The sequence below is a fragment of the Oreochromis niloticus genome, linkage group LG7, assembly GCF_001858045.2.
Source record: "Oreochromis niloticus isolate F11D_XX linkage group LG7, O_niloticus_UMD_NMBU, whole genome shotgun sequence".
NCBI lineage: Eukaryota > Metazoa > Chordata > Actinopteri > Cichliformes > Cichlidae > Oreochromis > Oreochromis niloticus.
Genome location: NC_031972.2, coordinates 27,170,462 through 27,190,671, shown reverse-complemented (window position 1 = coordinate 27,190,671; position 20,210 = coordinate 27,170,462). Strand labels below are relative to the sequence as shown.

Sequence of the window (20,210 nt, the reverse complement as noted above, 5' to 3'; positions counted from 1 at the left end):
TTTCCCTGATTAAGTGCGTCTCTTTTGTTTTGTCTCTTTTGTTTTCTGATTGTAATTATTCAGTTTCAGAATCATTTGTTAATGGATGCAGACATTTAAGTATTTATAGATATTGTGTGCACATGCAGTGTGTTAATAGTCTTGCACCTTTATCTTTGTAACAAGCAATTTCACTTTTAGTCTTCCCAAAATTGTTGGAAAGCGAATCATCTTATGCGATTTATTAAAACGCTGTTTGAGGATTTAAACTTTGTTCCTGAGTTAGGCTTAGACCTAGGTCTTGATTGGTGGTTTGAGTGTATTATGCTAATGAGGGTCTTCACATATATGGGATAAAAACTATTCAAAGATATCTGTTTTTAATTGTGTGCCAGTCCCCATCTCCACCAGACCTCAGCCCAGTCAGTCCCAGTACAGACATTAAGCCTCTTACTCGTTAGATCGCACAGATCCACAAGCCTGCTCTGAGATTTACACAGCTTAACACATACACACACATAGAGAGCCACACAGCGTCATTATTGGTATCCCAGCGGGGAGTTGAACAGACGACCTTCTCTCACTCTGCCTTGAACAAATTGGTTCGACATGTGTGCTTGGAAGTGGTGTTGCCATTGTTGCAATTGGAAGTCCTCCCACTTTGTAGCTCAACTGTATTTATAGAGTTTAATTACTAATGTAAATGGGATATAATACTTGAGCTAACACTTTAAAGTGAATAATCAAACAATTATTTAGCATAACCCATTTACAAGCAAACAGCCACTAAAATGAGTAACAAAATGTTACCAAGGTTCATGCTTTGGCTTTCCAGAAAATGCCCTGATGTAGAAACAGACTGCTCTAAGACTTTTTAGTTGCACCTACTGGAGGAACACACTTTGATCTGTGCACAGAACAGCACAGCAGTAAGGTTGCAGTTGCAGAACCACCTTCATAATGTGAGGCACTGTAGAAACAGTCAGTCTAAAAGTTAATCACACAATAAACTCACCTAATGCTAGATCTATTCCAACTTTACTTTCTTCCTTTCCAATCACTCCAGAAATATCCTCTCGATTCAGTGCATAAACCTAACTTTGTGTGCAGAGTGCCTCTTCATGATGTGAAAGGGGAATGATTTTCTATCCCCGCCTACAGTAAACCAGTGGATTTACCAGGTCATGTTTTTCAGAAGACTTAGACAATATCCTAGTACCTCAGAAACAATTGTGACCAATTACATCAATCAGGACAATTTTATGTTACATTGGTTTTCAATGTATTTACAAAGCTTTGAGTAAAGCTACCAACAACAATATATTTTGTCAAACAGCAGGGTTTTGAGAAGCACATATATGTCATTACTTCGTCACACTACAGCACAACTATCTGCATGACTTGGAATTTTTTGGGCAATTTGGAAAAGCTGCTCTTCCTGTAGGAGTGCAAATGGTCCCAACACTCAGTCTAAAGAGATTAAGATCTCTTTCATTTGTGTGTCATTTCATCTCCACTTTGCTCAAAACTAAAAAAAAAAATCCCCTATAGGCATCCTTCTAGCTCCTTATTAGTGTGTGTGTTTAGGTTTTTTTTTTTACTATTATATGTGTATTTTTGTGTGTCACATCTAGTCTGAAGACCCCCTGTGGTTGTGCTGAGTGCCTTTCCGGCTGTAAGTCTACAACGCTGTAACCAACTTATTATTATCACCCATTACTGCTGACCATCATGACACTGTAATCGAACTGGCCCTTTTGCTTCTTAACACTACCAGTGCCACTACTCCCCACCCAACCACACACACACACACACACACACACACACACACACACACACACACACCACCTCTTTCCATCTATAGTCTCCTCTCTCATTCCCCTGATTTATTTTTTTTCACCCACGTCTATCATTGTTTTCCTTTTGTGTCCTTTATTCTTACTTTAATTATACAATCTTAAAGTCTAACAAAGTGAATGCAGGTTGCCTTCTTCCTCCTTTTTCCACATCACCTTTTCCACTTGTAGCTTCTGACTTCTCATCTTCCAACATTTCCCTGATTTCTGCTAACCTCTCTAATTTTTTCAAACTATTTTGTCTTTCTTGCAACACTGCAACACTTATTTGGCTTCCCCATTCACTTCAACTTGTCCGCTTTCTTTTCTTTCTAACTCACCTTGTCTTCCTTTCATCTTTCTACTGTGATGTAACTGGAAAGAAAATCAGCTAAATAGTATATAATCTGCTGCACAAAACAAGCCTGCTGTAAGCTGTCATTGGGATATCATTTAGCATCTGTGCTCAGCCAAAGTTCTTGAAGTCTGTTCGGTACTTTTGGCGTTAGCCTGTCTTTATCTTTGGTCAATTGAGCACAGTGAATCAGTGGATACAGCTGATGAAAAAGAGCTCTCTAACTGGCTGTTCAGCCAAGGGAATCAGTGATTACATCAATTTAGTCTGGTTTTGCTTTTTTTAAATTTCACCTCATGAATGAAACGGTACGGTAGAGTTGAATGACTCACTGATTACCTAATCAGTGAGCAGTTAAACGTAAAAGATTAATTGTACAGCGTGTTGTTAGAAACTGAAAAGTTCTGAATCATGAACTTCAGAGTTCAGAGTGCTGAAGCTGTTTATAATTTCATAAGAGTGCAAAGCACATAAACAAATGAAGCATTTTTTCACTATAACAAGCCAATTATAAAAGGTATCACTAATTTTGGGTGTAATAAATATACTTAAATAGCAGTTAATTATGTAGAGCATACCACAAATATCTTGGCCAGTTTCTCTATATATTATCTGCCAAAGTTACAGTCCTATTCAAAAGTCTGGAACCACCCCTCATGTCTTTATATTTTGCTTCCAAGGCGTCTGAGGTTCTTGTAAATGTTTTAACGTGGTCTTGAGCAATTGTTCCCCAGGCTTTCTGAAAGTTTTTCTTTGGAAAATGGATGCTTTTTCACACATTTTCAGTCCAGTTCTTGTACTTGACCATTGTCAGAGATTTTTTTTGTTGTTGTTGTTTTTAGCCACTTAAATCTCACCTATGAATCATTCAGGCAAAAAAGGTCCCTATCTGGAGGAATAGACCAGTGTTTTGTCCACACATAACAGATAATTTAGCAAAGAATTAACTTTAAATTCTACCTATAGGCACTTTGTTACAAGCACCCTTTTGCAAAGACACACATTTTTCTAATTTATTTAGTTAAAGCTATGAAAAATGTCAACAATAACACAGTCTGACAGGCATAAAATAGTAACGGTAAAACAAGAACTAGAGGAAACAACAGCAGATGAACAGTATTTGAAAGTCCTTAAGAAATATGGAACAAGGCCCTTCCAGGGGTGGCTGTAGAGAAGCCATTCTTAAGGAAGGGAAACAGGGAGAAAAGGTTGAAGAATGCCAAATTAAAAAGAACTGGGCTGAATTCAGTAGAAACAGGTCTTATGGAGTGATGAATCCAAATTTTAAATGTTTGATTCAAATCACTGTCAATACGTAAGAACGAGGTCAGGAGAGAGAAGTACAACAGTGAGTGTCTAACATGGTGGAAGCTCTGTTATAGTTTGAGGTTGCATTTCTGCCAGTGGTGTTGGGGATCTTGTCAAAATTCTATGGAATTATCAACAAAGAAATATCAATACTATCTGGAAAGCATGAGAGGACTTTTAAAATGTCCTTCAAGAACCCAGAAGAACTATTCTTGTAGAATACTTAAAGAAATTACAAGGGAACTTGCCCGAGGCTGTATTGAAGAATAAAGGTGGTCATACTAAATATTGATTTTCCAGCTCATTAGAATTGTACAAACTCTGCTTTTGCATTATATATAATACATGTATGTTTGCACATTTCAATAAAACCCTGCACACACTCCCCATTTTCCTAGCAAAACATAAAGAATTGGTGGCCCAAGATATTTGAACAGCTCTGTACATGGTGGTCTTTTTTTTATGTAGAGCACATAACTAGAATTTATTACATGACCCTAAACATCTAAACATAATTAATTAAACATAACAGTCACTATCAGTAAATGCTCCTCCACTGGCAATAGGGAGATATACAGTTGACAGATGAAAAAAAGTTCAAATGTTGATGAATCAAAACTCCTCCATGTTTAGCCTCAATTACGACAGCATTTCTTGCTCAGTCTTTTCATGTGCGAACAATTGTCAGTCTCTGGTGCTGAAATATCAAACCAAATACTGCAGTTTCTCCACTGGCCAGATGAGGCTTGGCCTAAAGTCAATCCTAATAGAATTTAGGGTAAAATAAGCTGAAATTAGCATGTTTACAGCCTATTTTAAAAAGCTGTTTTGGTATTTCCCCCAGTCACACCAACTCAACACCACAACAAGTTCAATAATTGCCTTATCGTCCGCTCTCTTCCTATGATTACATCCCAATGAAAAGAAAGCTACTATATTTTACCTTTTAGATTTCCAGTTTCCAATTGCTATTGTCCTTACTTTGGGAACTTTCTCCTCTATCAAAAATAGTTTAAGATGAAAGCATTCTGTTCTCGAGATCAAAGAAATACTGGTTTCTCATGCTTATCATGCATATCTTCATCTGGAAAAATCCCATTTTATCATTCTATATATCCAACTCTCCCCACTTCTCTTTCCACATTGCCAGAATAAACATCCAAGTCTCAATAAACAAAAATAACTCTGGGTAACAGCTAGCGAGGCCTGGTGATTTTTTTTCACTCAGACTTCCAAATTAGATTAGAAACGGCAACTTCCAGAGGTCTTTTTAAACTTCGGTTAATGTAGAGCTTGTGTATAAAGAAAAGATGTGGATAAAGAAGCAAAGAAACAACAACTCTAAACAACAAAGTTCAAGGAACTCATCATAAACACAAACCAGCTTTTAGAAACAGGATTTTATAACACAGTATTCGTGATTTTCCATTCCGAGTATCCAATTTCAAGCTACCATGTAAATCACTAGAGTGTTTCACTCTCCTACTTCAAGACATTTATCTGTTACAGTAATTATGCTGTGTTTAGTGTTACTGCATTCTCTGAAATCTGTCCAACTTTTTCAAGGTCATCCATCACATTTTAAGACACATTTAAAGCTCTTATTTTAATTCCCTTTGTTTAAATTCAAGTTTAAAAAACTGTCAAATTTTTATAAAAAAAAAATGCCAGAAGAGAGTAAGAGACAAAGGCAAGTAGAGGACAAGAATATGAAGAAATTGGAGATAAGGAGTCTTGCACATGTTCAGGGACATGGAAGAATGGAAGGACAGGCAATGATGGGGATGAAGGGAAGAGGAGAAAACCAGGAATAAAACAAGCCATCTGGAACATGAGACTTAAAAAATAATTAAATAAATAACTTTCGTGCCTTTTCAAGTTCTTATTTTGCTAAAATTTGAAGTGTGAAAGTGTGTGCTTGTGTGAAAAAATGTCCAAGACTGAAAATAGTGTGCTGTTTTATCAACAAGAACACGTTATAATGGCCAACTGGGAAATAAAGACATGTTTGGTGTGTCTTTGTTAGACAACCCCCCAAAAACAGGTCGTCTTAAAAAGCAGCTGAATATAAACACAACAACTAATTAAGACATTGTTAAGGGATCCTTGCATTGTCTAATGAAGTCCTTTATTTCCTCTCTCCATCTCCCCTAAATGTAGTTATTTATGCAGCTGTACTGTTAAAAACTTGCACGCCATAATGAAATCTTCATTAATATGATAGCACATACGGCTGCTTTTGTCAGCACTATCTCTCCCATCTACATACCGCCACAGAGTGGGCTGTGATTTGAATACTCAAAGCTAAGAAAATGCTATGGTCAGCACTATTGGTACGGTGTGTATAGCTGCATATTTTCAGAGAAGATTTGCCAGTAGACGGGAGATTTTTAATGTGGATCAAATCGATGCACAAAACATTTCTGTTTAAATAAGCCACGGCACTGTAAACCCCCAGATGTTCGAGACTTCCATTTTTCTTGGAAATATGGCAGACTCGGTGGTAGCTTAATGTATGATGTTCTAAGGTAGTATTGAAAATCGAAAAGACATTAATCATTTTTAAAGCACCATTTTTCCTCATTAAAATACACTATATAATACCATGAAATAACAATTTAGTAAGTCTAGTAAGTCATTCTCTAATTAGCCTTCACCTTGGGAATACTTGGAAATGGAAATTCAATTCCTGGCTTGAGAATAAAATATTCCATGGTGACTTTCGATATATTATTCATGAATTCAATTTACCCTGATAATGAACTGAAAGTTCTTGGAAATAAAATGATCTTTCACCTTGATAAAACAAAAGAATAACTTACAGTATACTTCAGTGTAAACTATAATTATAAGTGTCTTTTGATTTACACACAAATGAGTTTACTTTCCTAATGGGTAAGAAAAAAAAGGATCACTAATCATGAATCAAAAACATCATAATTGCTAACAACTTACTGCAGCATCTGTAAAAATGGAGATTTAGTATTTGTCTAATCTCACCCACACTTTTACAAATCAACACATTTTCGATACATCTTAGAAAGAGGTATACTCACCCCATTCTTAGGGTAGGCCACCCATCCCAGGTCTCCCATCACAGAGCGGGAATCCAACAGGTTTACTGTTGAAGGTTGAAAATACAAGAGATGGTAAGTAAAGATGAGCAACAAGCTGATTCATTAGAAATGAAAAAACGAAGACGAAATGTAAATCCTCACTTTTTTTACCCCTCCCTTTTATTATACCAAGTCACCAAGATAAAATGATTTAAACATATTCAGCTGCATCACAAAGCCTGATTGGTGGATAGACTCAAATGGATGTGTTAAGAACTGATGACACCTTAGTCACAAAGAAATGTTTAAGAAAATAGAAGCCAGACATTATCCTTATTACAGATCCATTCATCAGATCAAATATTTGCCCAAGTCAAAGGATTTCTATCCACATTCATTTCTCAAAAATAATTCCACATGTAAAATCTAATGAATTAGAATGTGTGCGTGAATTAGAATGTGGGATCTTGCTAACGAAAAACTCCCACACAACTTTGCACTCACAATTCAGTGTCTGCAACACAACTCAAATTCAAACTAATCCATTAAAAAAAAGAAAACCTCCCTGCTCAGCTTCCCGGCTGAAAGCTGTCAAGTGCAATTACTTGATCACTCCAAATCCTTAAAGTGTGTTTCCATCAACTCTTGTGCAAGACTGGTAACAACGGAATCTCGTGAGTTGCGTGTGTGCCTTCACATGCTTCTTCTGCATCAAATGCACAACAGGTCTTGACAAAAGAGCCTCTCGTGAAGGCAATTGTCATCTCAGTTTTTTGACATATTTGGAGGCACTAAGCAATATTCTCTTTAGTGGCTTGTTAGTTTTATCTCAACAAAAACACATGTCAACATCTGGAAAATATTAGCTGTTTACTGAACCTCAGCTCTCATTATAAACATACTGGATGTGACTGAGATAGGCAGATGTTAACACCCAGGTGCAGAATCTGACTAAATCATTGTGGCCACATGACTGGGTGAGAACAAAGCAGGTTAACACGTAGTATATTAATGATGTGATACAGTTTACAACACCATATGCTGTCATAAATTGAGCTCATATTCTGTCAGAGCGGAGTTCAGTTTTCTTTATCTCCTCTACGATAACATTGGCTCGTTCTTTGTTTGATACAATGTGTACTCAAACAATAAAAGAAAAGTCCAACCAAGTGACCCATAGACAAGCTTTTATACTTGAAGCAGATTAAGAGATAGACATTAGAAAATATTGCTAACTGAAGCAAACACTGTCTGTATCTACCTACAACAACAGACAAAGGGGATACTTCTCCTTGCAGTGTCCCTCCACCTGTTTTTATGACTAAGTAGTTAATGTCTAAATTGAAGCCTTTATTCTGTTTTGGTTAAGCTCTGTCACATGTTAAACTTAATAAGGAATATTTTGCATCTATGTTGTAAATATGAACTCTGATGATGAGCAACAAAAAATAGGACTGGATATGTCACAGAACTGATAAACAGAAATTGCATTTGAGTGCAGCAGAGGACTGGTGGACACACTATGCATTAGGAGACATTTTTCTTTAACCCATCACAGCTTAGCCAGGTTGGTAAAAACAAATCTTTAGGCCTTAACCTCCTAGAAATCTTAGATAAGGTAAAACCTCTGTTGTTCTTTAAAGCCACCTAAACAGGTTTTTACATGTAACATTTACACAAACCAACCATTAATGTATGTGAAAAAAACAATCAGCAAACTATCCAAAAACACAATTTCAGAAACATCGGTGACTTCCTAACCAGCTGTTGAGTGTAACATTTACAGTTACATGTGCTGTCATAAAACAACCAAACTACACATGAACCCTGCCCTAATGTAAACAAATGATAGGCATCCATAAATAATCTGCAGCACAAGGTGTACTGGTGTATGCAGCGTTGCTCAATAACTCAGACACAGACGTTCTGCAACCCCGAGCACCACACAAACACACACACACACAGACGCAGACACACCTCCTGTCTTACTGTCTTCACTGTTCTACAGAGAATAATAAAAGATGTCCTTAGGAGGCGATTAGACAACTAATTAGGCCATAAAAAAGAGATAAGTGATACTGAACTAGATCATAAGGGATATGTTACCTCTTTCCCTGTCTTGTTCTCTCTAAGGATTAAACCACCTAACAAGTTAGAGCTCGGCTATGACAATGATCTACAGCACTTATTATTAAAAGTCATCTCAGCTAAATGAATGTAGTGATTTAGAGTCTTGAGTGACATTACTTCAAGGATACATATTTTAAATCCTTTGAAGGATTTGTGGATTTTTAACATTGGAAATACTGATAAAATTCTCCTCGAGTTAATTGTTGTTGCTGTTAGACAAAGAACATTTATTTTCAGTTACACTGAAACTATGCAGTTTTACTCCTTGACCTAAGTTATCTTTAACAGTCTTGTATGTAACCATATCTTACCTGTTACTTTTACCTGCACATATGAAATGTGCAATTTTTATTAATGCAATCCCCTCATATTTTTTCTTTTTTCCCTGTGTGTACCTTGTGATGTTTGATTTTGACAATTTACGTGTTAGCTCAGAGTTCTCTGGGATTAATGGTCTGTTTTCCCCTCCCACACAGAGAGAGGCAGACAAATATTCTTTCTTTCAAGCCATTTGGTGTAATTACTCCAGATTCACCATTTCCATTTGATCAATGCCACAGCCAACAAAAAGTAAAGTGAAAGCTTTTAAAATCCGTTTAGGCTCCCCAAACCCCATATCTTCCTCGTGTCACACATCATGATTAATCAAACACAGTAATAATGTAACAGATGTGAGGCTCTGGGATGTACTCTGAATTTCATTAGTTTTTTAAACATGAGCTGATTAGTTTCAAGAGACGGAATTTGCAACATGGTAATGTGTGAACAACTTCCTTTTTATTTATTTTAATTTTTGAAAAATTGCATCCTGATTTAGTAAGAAAGTCATTTAAATGTACTTAGTGAGACTGGCGAATAAGTGAAAACAAAACATTTACATGAGATTAGTAGCAGGCTGTCAGATAAGAACTTCATCTTTTTCAAAACAAAACCTGAGATGGGCAAGTGGCCAAAATACCCAAATATTTTTCAAATTTGTCTACACAAGCAAAAAATAAATTCCTTAATTGTATTTTTTTTTTTTACTAATTACAATTAATTAGTCAAATGACAGAATAGGCTAGTTTAATTATGGGCTTCACTCACCTCTCCAATTATGCATGCAGTGCTATGATGATTGTCCTTTGCAATGCAAATATCTGTCAAATGAATCTAACGTTGGTTTTAAATGGTTAACCTCTGGTAAATGGTTCTTGACTGGCTGGGCGCTGAACAGCTTTATTTCTGGTGTTTGGTTAAGTAAAAGTAAAGAGATGAACAGGTTTTAACTTGATAGTCGAAGACAACAAAGAAAACAAATGTCTGCATATAACCGAGATGTGAAAGATCAAATGCTGGCACGTTTTTTTTATTTCTCCTTCACTCACTTCATTGACTGCATCCTGAAGCTTGGCTTTAAAAAAGGCTTTGGCTTAAAAAATGGGGGTATTCAAGTATTTTGAGAGCAGGTTTTGATACTAACTACGAATAAATGTACTAGGTGTAGTTTAACCACATACATATTTTCATTATTTAATGGAACAGTGTGGTGGTGCACCTTATCACATTAAGACTATACTCATAAACTGAACACGAAACAACACGATTTCCTGGATTCATAAAAAAAAGAAAGAAACAAAAGAAAGATATAATCTAAACAATCTTCGTGAACTTTTCATGTGCTGGCCAATGACGCCCTGCTAAACCCTCCAGGACCCCTGAGTGTCCTGTGGCCAAATATTGAGAACTTTGGTGAATGTAAACTTTTACCAAATAAATCTGCCATGTGAAGAATATGCTGCTTGATGAATGTTCTCTCTTTCCCGGATAATGCTGTCTAATAGCTCCAAACAATGGTATTCATCTGGAGCTATTAAAATGCTGCTCATGCAGACAATGGCGTGGGAACAGTATTTGGCAGACTATTTTACACTTCTTACTCAGTTTTTTTTTGCCTACATTGTCAAATATTTATCTCCATTTTATGCCACTTTACAGTTGCCCACTTTTCACATTTAGTAGGACAGTGTAGGTGTACATTTGTTCAGATGATAAGAATATTGCAGGTATTTTGCAATATACTGTGGAACTGAGGAAATTTATGAGCGGTCACAGATTAATCTGACATGATAAGTGCCGAAAGAACCAAACATGAACAAACCTATAAAGGAACAAGGCAAGCCCAAACTAAATGGGTTTTCAGGGAAATTAAGTTATTGTAACACTTAAACGTCAGCATTTCAAGAAGTGGAAAGCCAAGCGGTCAATTTAATTTTAGAGTCGTTTTACAGTAACTACTGAGAGAGAAAATAAATAAATACAAAAATAAAAATGTGAATTTGCATTTTTCGTCCAGTCTATGGTGAGCATCTTACACGCTGAAGACAAAAATGCTAAAGAGTGATACGGAGATTTATGCAGCGCACTGTGCGTCTGTTGGCGCTGCCATGTCCTCAGAGGAATGGTTATCAGAAAGAGACATGTTCTGTCCAAAGGTCTTTTTTTTATTCGACCCTTTACAGTTTGGGAGCACAGAGTCATTACACACACGGGGCACACAGCTGTCATAAAGATAATCTGTTTGTATTAATATTATATACGACCTCTTTCTGCCGTCAAACGGCTCCAGAAACGAATAGACCAGCCAAGGAGTCTGAGTCCGATGGTCTGGGCACCAGCTGGGGTAAGAGCAGACCTTTAACCGATTTTCGGCGCCCGTTAAAGCCTAACCGCGCGCCACACAGCGCTGTCAGTAACCCTAAATCCTTCCTGTTTTAGTTTACCTTCGTTTGCGGGAATGCACCACACTCCAAGCAATGCCAGGCTCCAAACCCATGTCCATGTCACCAACCGAATGCCACAACTCCACCAACGAGATTGCATGGCGCATCCAAAAAAAAAACCCAAAACCAGCAACAACGGGGAGATTTTTTTTTCTTAAAGAACAGCAGTTTCGGTCAGAACAGAAGGGGAAAGCGTAGTGAAACCATCTGTCGCGTTATGCATCCGCTCAGAAAGATGGGGATCATGTTATGCGGCGGCAAGAAGGAGGCAATGAGGAGCCGAGTGCGCTCTGGTTTTGGGAAGGCGGGCAGCGCGTCGGGAGGCGGAGTGAAGCTCAGTCTCTCCAATCACAGACCCTCCACAGGTGAACCCCACTGCCGCTGGACTCATTTCTCCAATAATCGATTACCCCTCACTCGTTACCTCTGTTGACCGTAAAAGCATTACTTACCGTTCATATTAAGTTACCCTCTCCTGCTCTGCGTTTCTGCACGAGTGAGACTTGCTACAAAAGTGGATTTGTAAAGAACAGAGCGCAGGTACTTTGAGGTTTTTAACATATCCCCGTTGTTTCAGTTCAGCTGCATTGCTTTATGTTACACATCTTCGAAAGGGAATGGAGAATGTGGGTTATCAATGCTTGTATTCAGTTTTTGACAGCATGTTTTATAACGCAATAACTGCCGGTTTAGCTACTGAGAGAATGTTTAAAGACGCATTATTTGACTGCTGCTGCAGCAGTGTTTGCTTTATGGATTTCAGTAGTTCCTGGTGTATCACGTCAGGGACCAACAGACTGTAAAAGCAAAAGTAATCCTTATTTAGTAGGATACTTTACTGGTAATACAGTTATTGTCGGGATAGTATTAACATCTTCTGTACAGTAGTAGTGAACAGGATGTAGATTTTCAATAAATATTGCCTCTGGGCAGCATTTCCAGCCCCTGTGTCTCATATAATCACTTTTGATGTGGACTTTATAGATCATTTTCAGGCTACAGACAGCTGACAATGATTGTCTGTCTCGCTCTGTGGTAGCCCTGTGTTAGACCAGTGACTGCTTCTAGTCTTGTGGTAGCTGGGATAGGATCCCCGACACTCGTCGACTCTGGATTGGATCCAGTGATCGAGTCAATATTTTTAACACTTTATATTTATTTCATGCTTGCCATGCAACACAGTTCTTGACAAAGAGCTATACAGTTATGTTGTATCCATCAATGTTGAGGGTTCTTTAACTGATGGTTTCTCACCGTCTGCAACACTTTTAGCAGTAAAAAAATAATTTTTTTTTTTTTTAAAAAGAAAGAAACTACTTTTTAAGCCTGATTTTTAATAGAAATATACAACTTAGTTTTACATAAACCTAAAGTATGAGTCTACAGGTATACTAATTGTGTAATCACTAATTATCTAGATGAAGACTTCTTTCTTAAGAGGTTTAATTCAAGGCTTTCAGTTTACTTTTATCTTTTATCTTATCTTCTGATGTCAATTCAGTGTACTAACACAAACTGGAACAGTCTCCAAATACTTTTTTCTTTTTTCATAATATGCTTTCTAGCATATTATGTAAACATTTAACTAGAAATAGCATATTTCTAGTTAAATGTGCTTTGGTGTATTTGAGTTTTAGTTTCTTATAATCTGTGTTGTAAGATTATAATTCCTCAAACCGCCTAAAATCAGTTCATAATTTTTGGATGTGAGACTTTAAGAAGTTGTATGTTGATTCTGTAATGTGAGCTTTCCTTTCCTTTCTGACCATCTTCTACGTTTTCTCTGTTACCTCTATCCATTTAGACCAATTAATGCAGTATCTCTTTGTATTTTTATGTCTGTTACTTATTTGTGTTTTCTGTATGTGTTTTTCTTTTCAGTTTTTCTTCCTCTCTCTCACTCTCTGTGGTGGAATTACTTTCTTTAATCACTAAGCAATTCGTGGTGTTATTCACATGTGTTACCCTGCTGACACCTCCTACATTCCTTGTGTATGCACACAGATCTACGCATGCATACATAACACATGGATAGACACAGGTATTGATTTCTCTCTCACCCCAACTTGGAAACACATCAAGATACTCAGTGGCCTCGCTGATAGGCGCACAGGGCCCCACGTTTTGTTTTTGCTACAGAAATTGAACAACCTCGGATTTTAAATATTGTGTCCTTTTAAATATGTGAAAAAATTGTTTGCCAAGCACAAATGCAACTGTAGGTGTAATTCCAAGGTGGTAGTGTATTGTAGACGTGTAGGGGTCTGATCAGCAGTGACAGCGGGTGTGGAGGTGGTTCTGGGATGCCAGAAACTGTTGTTGTCTCCTAGAGGTGTCGGTTTAATTCTATAAAAGGTCTGCGGAGGAAAGTGTAAGAAAAATTCACCCCGCAAGGAGCCTTACCATCAGATGAATCTTTTCATTTTTGTTGGTTGAGAATGCATTTTTGTTGTTCTATGCCTGTTTGGTAAATGGGTGGAAAGAGTGAGGTCACTTTTAGATATTTTTAGGTCAGCAATAATGGAGTTATATAAAAGCAAGGATGGACAGGTGGAATTCCCTAAAATAGACGATGCAGGAAGTGGTAGGCATTCTCCAGATGTATCAGTTTAGAGGATACAACAGCCACACTCAGACTAAGATCCTCAAACAGGATTAGATTAGCCATGAAAATAACAATAATAATAATAATAAAAATCATTGTATATATTTTTTTCTTTTTGGGGATGTAGCATTCATTCCAACATTTCTTTTTTGTGGGTCTCTACTAGCTCTGTCCTTTTAGTTGCTAAATACACCACTAAGTTCACCATCCATTTGTTGACTCTGTGTGTCTTCCATTTCGTGCCAGGCAGGCAGTGTGCAGTTCATCAGAGCTGTTTTGCGGCCTGTGACAGGCTGGGCTCTGCATGGCAGAGTAATAACTCTCTATGTGACTCTGAGTATCTGTGCTTTTACTATTAGCAAATGTTTATATGGCCAGTTAAAGATATAGAAAAAGACGATACTGCTTCACAACAAATTGCAGATAGTGTCCTTTTGATGTCTTGTGAAGGTTTCTTTAATAACAGTATGGCCAGTAAGTTCAAATTACACATATTAGTAAATACACATGCTAAAATAAAAAAATAAATAGGCATGCCATTCATGTGAAAACCTCAACCATTTCCCATTTTATTCATTGGTGGCAGAATGTCTTTTTTATCACTACATGGTAGAGCACCACGAAGCATTTTCCAAAACCAGTGGTTTGGTGCAATCAGATGTGATGGTACCTTGGGGGCTGAATAGTCAGCTGTGATTTTGTATCTGCTCACTCATGACAGTAGGGGAGGGAAAGGGAAAGCAAGGTCAGAGAGGGTCAGTGCAACACACACACACACACACACACACACTGTAAATACTGTAGAGGTTTGCCTGTCTCTTCTGCTCTCTCTCGCTCTCTCTCTCTCTCTCTCTCTCACACACACACACACACATTTGTTGCAGTGAGCATCTTGTTGGCACAGTACACATTAAACACGTTTGTTGCAAGTCTAGGGAGTCGAGACTGGCCTAGCCTTCCAGCTGAGAAGATCTCACTTTACAACTAAAAAGCTGACTCGAGCGTGTCTTCTTTTTTGTACATATGTACTGCTGGACCATTTGACATAATCTTTTCTAGTATTTACAGTAATCCAGTTGGGAAGAATCTAAGCTTTTCAACCTTTTAAGCTGTCCGTATGTAACCAAATGCCTTTTACCCATATGAACGTGTAGTCATGCAATTACAGTGATTTCTTTTATCCTCTCCATATTACGAATATGAAGGACCTATAATGTTGATGTGTTTTTCCCAGGGTGTAACCATAAAAATACGTTTATAACTAAATGCATGCACGTTATATACAAACACGACATTACTGTGTATTTTAACCCCAACACAAAGATTCATGCACACACATACAGTATTACCACCCAGTTCCCCAAATAATCAGCTTTGGGACTTGACCAGCTGGCCCCTTGTTGAAGGGAACTCTGGGATTTTCCAGAATACCATGACATTAAATAGTGTAACACTACAACACATTTGGCTTTAAAGGGATATTTCTACGTTATTACAGTATTCCCTCTGGAATATTCCCACCATGATGTGCAGAAACTGTAAGAGCAAAGAAATGTTTCTATTTAGGGCTCAAGAAGAGAATGATGAACATTTTTACTTTTCACAACAGCAAGAGTATTTCTAGTTACTATCATGAGTTTTGGCTGCCTTTTTTGGCAAAGTTCCAGGGGCCTGCTGTTGTGCATGCTGGCACACTCGAGCACCTACCATGAAAAAGAGGCACCATCATGTTTAACAGCTAAACTTTGTCTTTCCCAACTGCAGAAGGGTACATTTTCCACATGTTATTGTCCTCTGCGGAATATGGACTGATCAACTTCTGAGGAATTGGTCACACGGCTGGAAAAAAAAATAATGTTGTAAATTTGGAAGTTGATTTTCTGTTGCTTCTGAGAAGTGGTTAGCAATGTTTTATAGCAAGAATGTCCTGGGTTTGAATCCAGCTTGGGCTGTTCTATGTGGAGTTTGTGTGTTTTCTCTGTGTCTGCTCGGGTTCAGTCTGAAAACTCTGGCCTCCTCTCATAGTCCAGAAACATACACATTAGTTTAACCATTAATTCTAAATTGGCCATATGTGTGAATGCAAGTGTGAATGGTTGTTTGTGTCTCTGTGTTAGCCCTGCAATAGCCTGGTGACTTGTCCACAATCTGAAGTTGGATCAGTTGTTAAGAAAATGGCTAGATGTACTTCTACAACTTAAAATAAATACATTAAATACATTAAAACAATACATTACATCAGTTTTCTGATGTGGAATATCAGCACAGTGCAGACCAATCAGAAATATTTATTCTGTTCATCTACTGAATGCATGTTAATTCCCCTGTCAAACACTCATTTCGCACTGCTGTAATTGTATTACTTCCATTTACAGCATCACAAATATACAACTCAACAGGCTTGCAAATATAATTTTCTAAAGTTGGCACGTTTTACTGTTGAATTAATTTTAAAACTCTGAAAATAATCTCCACCTGAACAGGTGAAGTACAACATACATTACTGCTGGAGGCAGGTGAAAAGAGAATATTCTGGCTTTAGTCTCATCATAGCTCCCTAACACATTAATCTTTTTTTCATATTACACCCCCAGGTCTGCTGCAGGTTCCATAGAGGAAGAGAGCTGTCTTAACTGATGCACTGGTAGCTCCAACGGGTTGCTCAGGTTGACTGTTCATTCAGGAGAGGACAAACAATCTGGGAGATAGTGTCAACATCATTAGTTGTTCAACTCTCACGGTGAAACTCCTTGCTGTCAGGTAAGAAAAAGAAGCTGACAACATCATCATGACTCTGTAGAAAGAGCGGGCAGGTCTGACAGATGTTTCCTTATGGCACCTTGCTGTCTAAAAGACACAGTTAAGTATCCAACTGTCAAGCGACCCTCAAGCACCACAAATGGACTCCAGTGAATAAGGAATAACAGAGCTTCTTCTCTCTGCTGTCTTGATGCAAATAAAACAACCTACATTGCCTTTCATAGTTTACTAACTACTTGCGTAGTTATCTGCCCTCAAACAAAGTTTTACATTTCAAATTCTCTGGCCTCTCTTTGACCCCGAAACATGGAGCTCTTGTTTGGGCTTATAAAGAAGGAAAGCGCACAAAAAATGTACACACACACACTCACACTGACATGCACATACGCACACATACACAACCCCCTGGGCATCGTTAAGCCCTGCTTAGCAGCTCAGTGAGGCTGGCAGGCAGGGCTGCTGATATTCTCCCTCTATTTTGGCTGCTCCCCTCTGCATGCTGCTCCAAATCCTACTGCTCTCTTTTCACACTTTTTATCTCCTAACTCAGGACCTACAGAATATATACTTTATATTAAAAAGTGTATGTAGAGGGCTGAGGAAGAACTTATTCCTAGGGAAGACTGAAGAGAAAAAAGGGCTCAAGGATCTACTGTAAGATGAGCTGTTGCATAAACACTAAATAAAGACAGTACTTTGATTTATGGTCTTGGTATTGGTGTAAGTCTTACAATGCAGGAAGACTAAAAGTGAAACAAAAAAGAAAAGCAACAACACTATATATTGAAAAAATGTAACCTATGTAAGACTTGATTTCACAGCATTCATTATATATGTCTATGTTATTTATCCTGTGTTTACAGGTGAAGCTTGATGAAGCAAATGATCAAAGGATGGAGGGGAGCAAAACTTTGAAGTTCAGAGAGATTCTCCAAAGTCTGAAGTACTCTGGAAACATCCTTCTTGCCGAAAAAGCACAGGAGACAGAAGGAGCTGGGAGCTACTACCAGGGCTAATGCACAAGAAGAAATTAACAACCAGCCACACTTTGAGAAATACTTTCACAGCATTCTCTCTGGTGAGGTTTTTACTATTGTTCTTAATGTTCTTGAGCTAATCTGAAGGCCGCATAAGGTTTTGAGGTCTGCACTGACTTTGCAGGCGCACAGTGAGCCTCAGCATCCACTGACCCTGCTCTGTGATGGCCTACCACTTGGTGGCTGAGTAGACGTCATTCCCAATCGCTTCCAGAGCAGATGCAAAGCAAGAGTGGTCAGGCCATAGTGCAGGTGAGTCCTTCTGGCTGCATACAGAGAACGAACGCTGGGAGAAGTGCCCAAATGCATAATGTGGTATGAACATAAAACGTGCATTATGTGTTACATACAAGTTATTGTGTACCACGTTCTATAAAGCAGTCAGAGGTTATGGTAAAAGATTCTTTACCTTTCATTGTGAAGGTGCTTTTTGTTGTTTGTTTGTTTCTTCATTTGTTTTTACCCTTAAATTTTGGGAGGCTTCAGTTCACCTCAACTTCATGCAGTCTAAGTCACAGGAGACAGTGTCTTTGGTCTGATTATACAAAAGTCAGCTTGGAGGATAAATGAGGGTGCTTCAGAATTCTGATTATTTTCAAAATCAGAGCTACCATTTTGTAGTTACGTAACACAACCCCCACTCCCTCACCCCTCAGTATTTTGGCATATTTTCATTATGGATTTTCTCCATTTCTCAGAGGCACACCCAGCTCCCTTATCCTCTTTTATCTGTTTCATCCTTTTTGTCTTTTCCAGTCTACCCCCTCTTTCCCTCTCTTCTCAGTCAGTCTTACCCCACATCAGTCCATGCACTTTTCTGTCACTTTGCTTTCCTCTCCCACAGCTTTTTCTCCAATACATCCTATGTTATACTCTTACTCTCTTTCTCTTTACTTTGTTCTGGTGGTAAACTTTCTCACTTGTTTTCCCTTCCTACACTTCATTGTCATATCACCACTCTTCAAACGCGGTCCTCCAAAGATTCTATTAAAAAAACAATATAAGCAATGTCTCAAAACCTCTGTGTTTCTGTAATCAGTTAAGAATTTACAATTATGAAAGCAAGACCAAAGATATAGAAATTCAATTACTTCTGAAAGAAATGGGAAATGTAAAAAGTAAATGACTTCTAAATTTCACCCCATTGTTTGAGCTTCGCATAGACATGTAGCCTTCAGAAGTATAGATGATGTAGGCTCACACACACACACACACACACACACACACACACACACACACACACACACACACACACACACACACACACACAGAATCCAGGGTAATCCAATCAATTGTTAGTCCAGCTCAGTGGCGTTAACAAAAGGCTGCCGTCTCTCTTTCATTTCATGTCCATCTCTTATCTCTGTTCCTTTTGCACATTTCCACCAAAATACAATGTACACAATTTATCAGCTGCTACCTGAGGGTCAGATTTTCTGATATAGAAACAAACAGAAAATCTTGCCCACTAACAGAGAGATGTGCGATCATATATTTGAACATTATATCAGTGACAAAACGTGTGCTCATGACTGAATGCTGCTGTTTAAACAATATGAAGTCAGAGGAGCAATGGAGGGAGGCACTAGCATTACAGTATCAATAGGACAAGTTCTTTCTTTCTTTCTTTCTTTCTTTCTTTCTTTTAATTTGCTGTTAGCTTTTAGGCATGTAGAATTATCCAGGCATGTCTGAGAGGGAATAAGCTGCATTCAGGCAAACATTAATGTAATGCATTGGCATGAATGCAACCTCTAAATCACAGGCAATAATCTGACAACAGTTAAAAATGTATCCGGGAACAGGAAGCAGTGCGCGGAACAGGAAGTGCTGCCCCGGATATCAGTTATCCATTATCCAGACATCCACTGTCTTCATCAGAAGCCCCAAAGCTTTAACTGTTATGCCCACAGGCTGCGTTTTCAGACAATTGCCACTGGGTTCCCATACTGGAGTATTAATAGCATTGATCCATCTATGGAACAACAATAAGACAACAAAAATGTGTTCAGCAAACCTCTTATACCTACGTATATTACGTATATTCCCATATCCCATCATGGGTGTGTTTTATGTTTATATTGTACAAACTTAAAAATGACCAGTGCCAGTTTTAAAAATGTGAGTAGATTAAAGATTAATTGTAAATGACCCTACAATAATACAAAACACAAAAAAACCCCTAAAAAAATGCTGCTGCTTCTTTTCTTTTGCCATGCCAGACAGATAAAATACTGCATTGTGGAAGTGATAGCGAACAGAAAGCAACAAATCACTCTCAAATGAGCTTCAAAAGGGTGAATGAGATAACAGAGAGTCACCTCTTGAAATTGCATCACAGCGTTGCACTGGAATAGGGGTGAAAATTGTGTCGACCCTAATT

At 38.0% G+C, this 20,210-nt stretch overlaps 1 protein-coding gene and 1 long non-coding RNA gene across 4 annotated transcripts in view; one reads left to right on the top strand and one right to left on the bottom strand.

The window, feature by feature from the left end:
* Nucleotides 1-11,728, bottom strand: part of epha5 (EPH receptor A5) — a 62,370-nt gene extending 50,642 nt beyond the window's left edge. Inside the window, exons 1-2 of one of the 2 annotated variants that reach the window (XM_019361236.2) lie at nucleotides 11,426-11,728; nucleotides 6,534-6,598 (exon numbers count right to left, since the gene is read on the bottom strand). In XM_019361236.2, coding sequence (XP_019216781.1) covers nucleotides 6,534-6,598; nucleotides 11,426-11,525 — 165 coding nt within the window. In that variant the 5' untranslated portion in view covers nucleotides 11,526-11,728. The remainder of the gene's footprint in view (nucleotides 1-6,533; nucleotides 6,599-11,425) is intronic. The other variant, XM_005451420.4, reaches the window with a different exon arrangement.
* LOC106098168 (uncharacterized) overlaps nucleotides 11,216-20,210 on the top strand; it is a 31,651-nt gene continuing 22,656 nt past the window's right edge. Inside the window, exons 1-4 of one of the 2 annotated variants that reach the window (XR_001224312.3) lie at nucleotides 11,216-11,325; nucleotides 16,625-16,790; nucleotides 17,654-17,868; nucleotides 17,952-18,079. This is a non-coding gene — a long non-coding RNA (uncharacterized LOC106098168). Of the gene's footprint in view, nucleotides 11,326-11,897; nucleotides 11,966-16,624; nucleotides 16,791-17,653; nucleotides 17,869-17,951; nucleotides 18,080-20,210 lie in introns of those variants that run through there. The other variant, XR_003221066.1, reaches the window with a different exon arrangement.